Source organism: Eublepharis macularius, chromosome 4, assembly GCF_028583425.1.
Source record: "Eublepharis macularius isolate TG4126 chromosome 4, MPM_Emac_v1.0, whole genome shotgun sequence".
NCBI classification, from domain to species: domain Eukaryota; kingdom Metazoa; phylum Chordata; class Lepidosauria; order Squamata; family Eublepharidae; genus Eublepharis; species Eublepharis macularius.
In genome coordinates, this window is record NC_072793.1 from 159,838,862 (window position 1) to 159,845,327 (window position 6,466).

The 6,466-nt window shown below is 48.3% G+C and overlaps 1 protein-coding gene across 1 annotated transcript in view; it reads left to right on the forward strand.

The window, feature by feature from the left end:
- Positions 1-6,212, forward strand: part of VWA7 (von Willebrand factor A domain containing 7) — a 29,520-nt gene extending 23,308 nt beyond the window's left edge. The window contains exons 14-17 of the mRNA XM_054975298.1: positions 248-528; positions 1,388-1,524; positions 2,884-3,052; positions 4,038-6,212. Coding sequence (XP_054831273.1) covers positions 248-528; positions 1,388-1,524; positions 2,884-3,052; positions 4,038-4,436 — 986 coding nt within the window. The 3' untranslated portion in view covers positions 4,437-6,212. The remainder of the gene's footprint in view (positions 1-247; positions 529-1,387; positions 1,525-2,883; positions 3,053-4,037) is intronic.
- The last annotated feature ends 254 nt before the right edge of the window (positions 6,213-6,466 follow it).

Below are 6,466 nucleotides of genomic sequence, written 5' to 3' on the forward strand. Positions count from 1 at the left end.
GGGATATTTCCCTTTCAGTGGAACGGGCTTTGGTTTTTAAATAGCACCTCGAGTCTCTTTGTATTATTTGAGTGTGGCTGCCTCAAAGGGATACAGAAATACTGACTCCGCTGCCGCTCTCCACGTGCAGTGCCATTTTCCCAATGTAATCACAGCTAGAGAGACTGAGTCTACCTAAAGCACACGCATTTGGTACCTTGGGGAGTGGGAGCAGGACCCAGTGAGCTTCTGACTTTGTTTTAAACAGGTGTTCCAATATACCTGGTTGTTACGGCAATGGGCTTGAGCCAACCGGAGTCTGGCTCGGTTCAGCTACAGGCCGTGAACTTAGCAGGGAAGACGGGCAGCCTCGGGGAGCTGAGCTTGCAGAAAGGCACCAACAAGACTGATTTGTTCGTGGCTGAGCTGCCGCCATCCCTGTTGATCAACGGCAGCTTCACAGTGGTACTGCGCGGTGTTGACAGTGAGGGGCGGAAGGTGGAGAGAGCGGCTCCACAAGTTGCCACTGTGGTGGGATCCCTGCTGGAGGTAAGATGGGGTAACAAAATGGGGCAGGGTATGCTTCCGGGCAGCTGGACTCAGAGGCATGAATAGTCTTCCATCTCTTCCCCCTTCCTTGCGTGTTGCAGGGTTTTAGCCCTATGTGAATTTCTAAGGCTTTGGCTCTCTTGTGCTTGACTTCTGATAAGCACAGATCAAACCATCTGCTTGCTGCCTTGAGCCTTTGAGGGGAGGCGGTGCCAGTTTGCAGTGGTGGAGTAAGATAAAACATGACTCCCTATTTGCATGCGGAACAGCCTTCATGCCAAGCTACACACCATGGTGGCACACTCATGCCGGAACCAGATTGCTCCAGCTCCCTAGGGAAGGTAGGGGTGTATGTGTGAATTTAAAGTACATCCTGTGGGAGGGGCATGTATGGAGCCAAGCCTCTTCCTTGCTTACGCTTTCCCCCTGGAACTATTAAATGTGCTTTGCTATTTTTTCCCTCTCAGTGGGGCTTGTTTGTCCTGAAATAATCAGTGTCCCTGTTCTTTAAGAAGGTCACATTTTGATTGCGCTTGATTCTTCATTTTTCTCTCTTTTGCTGTCCCTCCCTCTTAATATTTCTGAAATTTATTCTTTTTCTTTCTCCGTGCACTTCTATAACACTTGTCTGTTCTCCTAGCATCAGGGGAAGGCTCCTCTCCTCTCCCCATGTTGTACATTAAAATCTGCACAAACACCCCTTCAATATATAGTGGCAATCTGGAGTGCTTAGCTACCAGTGGCAGATCTCCCTGTGAATACACATCTAGCCCCCTGCTCTGCCCTCTGTAGGGAGCTCACACAGTGAGAACTCTGGCGCTAGCCTTAGTTCTATAACCTACACCCTGGTTTGTTCTAGCTGAGCAGAGACACTCCTGTGTTCCCAGGGAAGCCAGTTTCCATCGCCTGGAAGTTGACGAATCCGGGCTCGTTCAAGCAGTACGGTCTGAAAGCGAGCACTGTTCCCCAGCTCCCAGTAAACATCTCCAGCTCCAGGTAATTCTGGTGAATAAGCCTGCACAGGGAAAAGCTAGTCTGTTAGGTTGTGACTTGATAATGATCTAGTGGCCAATTCACATGTTAAGGAGAAAAAAGATTGGATCTGGGATCCCTGCGCTGTGTAATAGTCAGATATGAGTCGGGGGTTCTCCTCAGTTCCCGTGAGTGGCATGCCCAGTTTGGATTTGGACTGCAGCGTGCCTGGAGACAAGGTTTGAGCCTTCTCCCAATCTCATTTTTGTGGCTGGGAAGTGTCCCATGTGTTTCCTGGGATACGCATGTGTGAAGATGGGGCTTTTGAAATGGCATTAGAATAGAGGCAGCACCATGTCAGGTTTAACTAATGTGGTTTGTACCTCAACCACCACCTGAAAGACCAAACCCGTGGCTTCTAAACGCAATTATTTCAGTACATGTGAGGGAAATCACCACAGCTTAATTAGTGTTGCTACCTGTTATAGTTACTCTTTTTTCCTCCTGTCCTGCCAGTGTTATATTTTAGAAATGCCTTGCCCATCCTGGAACTTCACAAAAGTCAGGAAGGAAACATGAGTGAGGAGGGACCAGTAACTTTTATTGACTTCCTGGGATAGGGGAATAAGGATGTTAAGCAAAAAGGGTTGAAAGCATTTACAAGCGACTCACGTAGCATTTGCTGGGCTTATCCAGCTATAACATTACAGTTCTCAATTCCTGGGTGTAGAGAATGATTATCAGCCAGTCTTTTAGTCTTTGCTCTTTCTACAACCGTAGAAATCTCACATTATAAATGTGAGCTCCTCCTAGAAGCAGCCAGTTCTTTAGCCAGCTTTCCTCAGAAGCTAAGCTTTGAGACAGGTACTGTCTTCTTTTGACTGTTCGCTGAGTTAATCTGCTTTCCCTAAAAGCCAGGCACTGAGACTTACGTGGACTCTTGAAAAAGGATTTTCAGCCTACAAAGGAACAAACCCTATCTGATCTGAGCCGACAGTGTTAACAGCTTTTTCTCTCCCCCTTCGCGTCTTGGCTTCCACAACTGGCCATGGGCCCTGGTTGACTGTCAGTTGCTCTGCACTCATACCAAAGGTGGTTGAAGGGGATTGGTGATTGACAGAAAGGGGCAGGACCTTTGTCCATCCCAGCAAGCCAAAAAGCACCTTCTCAGGTCAGGAAAACAGCTCAGTAGGGAGAGGTTGAAGCCTCTTCTCCGTGGACACTATGGTCCTGGCCTGAATCGGGCACCCCACACAATGGAAAGGAGGAGAACCCAAAACTCACATCTGGTGGCGACCCCAGATCCAGCTTGCGTATGTAATGTGTGAATTGTCGCTGGCCACCCATCTGGCCATCTTGAATTTCCTTTCCTGTTCTCCACAGGCTACAGTTAGGCCCTAACCAAACGGCAACAGGGCAGATGACTCTTCATGCACCCAGTGCTGCTGTTCCTGGCTCCGTGATCACCGTAACCCTGCAAGCCAGTTCCCTTCACCCGGCTGGAGATCCTACATTTGCTCACATCCACTTGCTTGTGATGCCGCCTCCTCCGGTAAGTCTTAGGTTAGAGCAACATGGGGGAGGAGTTGTAAAAAGTACCACTTGGAGAGAATGTGCAGTGGGGAGAGGAACTTTGCAATTCCCCCCCCCCCCCGAACTCTGGGTGGAATTGCAAAGATCCTCCTCCCCCAGCGATCTCGCACTGCTCCGTCTTTGAAAACTTTTATTTTAACACCTGGCAGATCCCATCCAGAGTTCAGGAGGGGGGAACTAAAGGCTCGCGCCCATAAACTACACTAGAAAAATGCTTCTAACCTCATTTTGCTTGCATTTTCAACACTCCTCTCCACAGCGATCCCAAGCAATTCTTTTAAAACTTCAGTTCACAGAAAACAGTGCCTCACCCGACACTTGAAGAACCTGTCCGAGAGGTCTTGTGTAGAGAGACTCTTAGTTAGCTTCTTCGTTAGTTCTTTAACTAGAGCTAGAGAGACCTGGACTCAAGTCTTTGTTCAGCCGTAAATCTCACTAGGTGACTTTGGACCAGTCTCTCTCTCTCTCTCTCTCTCTCTCTCTGCTACCCCATGCTTCTTGGAAGGAACACAGGATAAAAAAATGTGGTGGTGTGTCCTAACAAAGCCATGTCATATTTTTTATTAAGATTCAGCAAAATGACGCACAACAGTGTGCAACCTTTCGAGTTCTCTAGAGCTCTTCATCTAGCTGGATGTTTAAACAGAAAAATGGGTGTGGAAAGAAAATAAGATGTGACCTTGAAAGCACCCTTTGTTGGGTGCTGAGCAGATATGCTTGCAAGGCAGTCTTAAGAACACGGCCTGAGATCTTTTCTTCTTAAACACCCGGCCTGATGAAGAGTTATGGAGAATTTGAAAGCTTGCATGTTCTTCTGTGTCATTTTGATTGAGCCTAATAAAAGGTTGACTTTTGGTTTTGGATTTTGCTTTTGACTAAGTGCGGCTATCTGCAGCACCCTTTCTACTTCAAGAATGTCCTGACGTGACCTCGCTTCCCCTCAGGTGCACAACCTCTCCTTGCCGTTCTGCAACACCTCTCTGGTAGATGGTTCCTGCAGTCCTTTGGAGCCCCACTGTCACACCCACCACTGGACAGCCACTTTACGAATCTGGGATGAAGCTGGCGTCCACTCCGTGCAGGTCGAGGGAGGAGTTGTGGTACCACACCAAGCTGATGGGTTGGCTGAGCTGGTCACCTACACCTCGGATTGTTGCTTGCCGAAGGCCACGTTGGTGGTCACCAACCGCCTTGGAGAGAAATATCTGTGCCAAGTGGAAGCACCGGTAGAAATTCCTGGGAAGGTGGCAGCGTTCCCTGACGTTTCTAGCGAGGGAACTGCTGCTGTTGCAACATGGTGGCAGGTGTTGTTGGCTTTTATGGTCACCTGTTTAGCGCTGTGAGACTTCAGGGAAATGTGTGTTACGCTGTGCCAAAAGGCTGCTTGATGCAGAGGCTGCCTTCTGCTCTGAGAATGTGGCATTTCAGCAAATTGTGGGCTAAATCAGCGCCTTGCCGAAAATGCTTACGAAAAAGAAGGTCCTTGAAGTCTGGGGTACCTTGGAGAGCAGCAGGAGACTGATCCCAGGAAGGACTTCTGGTGTTGCGCTGGGCCACTGGCGGCCAACATACAAGAAACCGAGGACTCCCATCTTCTTGCCTGATTTTTAAGCTGCTATCTGGTCTGGACTTTGCGACACAGCTAGCGATAGATCTTGCATCTTGGCCATTCTCGTGAAAAGAACACGAGAGACAAAACGGTTGCTATATCAAGCCAGACCAGAATGATCTGCTCCGTGTGGCAGTGACTCTTCAAGGACTGTCATCTTTTCTGCTGTTCAAGATCCTGGTGGGACACTGGTGTCTTCTGCATGCAAAGCATGCGCATTCCACAGAGCTGTGGCTGCTCCCAGGGCAGAACATGGCAGTAAACAGTGTAGGACCCGAACTCGTGGCTATGGCATTACTGTCCCCAAATTCTGACCAGCTAGGCATCTTTCTCCCCCTCCAGCTGTCTTGTCCTTCATGTTTTATGTCTCATTCGATTCCTGCAAAGTGAGCAATCATTTGTTTGAATTTTCCCTTCCTGCCTGTGATTTTATAGCCTTCATTTAGCCTTATTGCTAGAAGAATATTTCCTAGGCATGCAATCAACTGCCTTGGTTGGGGTTGTGGCCTCTGAAAGTTTTGGTTGGCTCTGCCGTGGTGAGGGGGATTCCTCCTGGAGCATATATCTCAGCTGGAAGTCTGATAGGAATTTGTGACATGTAAACTATAGAAGAAGAAAAAGGTGCATACATTACGCTGAATTTATCACATCATTCTGCGTGTCAACATTAAAAGGCTGCAACTTGCTCGTACCCCTGTTAACTCACCATCAATGTATGCCTGTCTAATGAAATTAGTATGGTAAAATAAGCACAAACCAATTCTGTGACATGAATTCAAAAGCAAGTCATTAAATTGCTTAGGGCCGTTCTCTGCAGACTGCCAGGTGTTTTTCAGTGCCGAAGCATTCACTGAAATAGCTCATTTTGCCTTCGCACCATTATTTGCATTTGTGAGTGGCTGTGCGGTAAGTACAGGTGTTTCTGCCCCTTTTAATCTGCTCACACTTCATGGTGACCAGTAGTAAAGAGGGCTTCCTTTGGGGAAGTGGGGGGCTTCTCTTTTAAAGTAAGATTTCAAATGCATTTTTGCCAGAATTCTGTTAGCCTGGCTTCTTTGCGTGTTGCTCTTTCCTCATAGGCGCTCAAAGACAACGTTCTTCCTAGCTGGCTTGTGGTTGTCCTCCTAACATTACAATGACTATGGTAGACCTTGCACCTCCGTTTAGTACCTTGGCCTGCTTACACATTCTTGCATCTGCTCTCATCTCTGACACACTCATGCACCAACCCTACCCAAGACATGCATTCCTTGAACAGCCAAGGATTCCCACTTTTGCTGTTCCTGCGTCCAAGAATGCCTGTTTATTCAGATATTTAGCCTGCCTGATCTTTCACAGGCTGAAACCCCCAAATTAGCAAAGGCGTAAGATTTCATCTGATTCAGTGCAATGGTTGCCTTCCCTGACTCGACTCTAAGCCCTCAAGGGCAGCCCAAACAGGTTAGACATTAGGGAACAGGCAGTGAAAGAGATTCTAGCTCTTCATTTCTGCAAATGCAGTGCTTTTTTTCAGCGGGAACGCAGCGGAACGGAGTTCCGGAACCTCTTGAAAATGGTCACATGGCTGGTGGCCCCGCCCCCTGATCTCCAGACAGAGGGGAGTTGAGATTGCCCTCCGCGCCGCTGGAGTGGCGCGGAAGGCAATTTCAACTCCCCTCTGTCTGGAGATCAGGGGGCGGGGCCACCAGCCATGTGACCATTTTCTCTGAGGGCAACCCACTGAGTTCCACCACCTCTTCCCAGAAAAAAAAGCCCTGTGCAAAT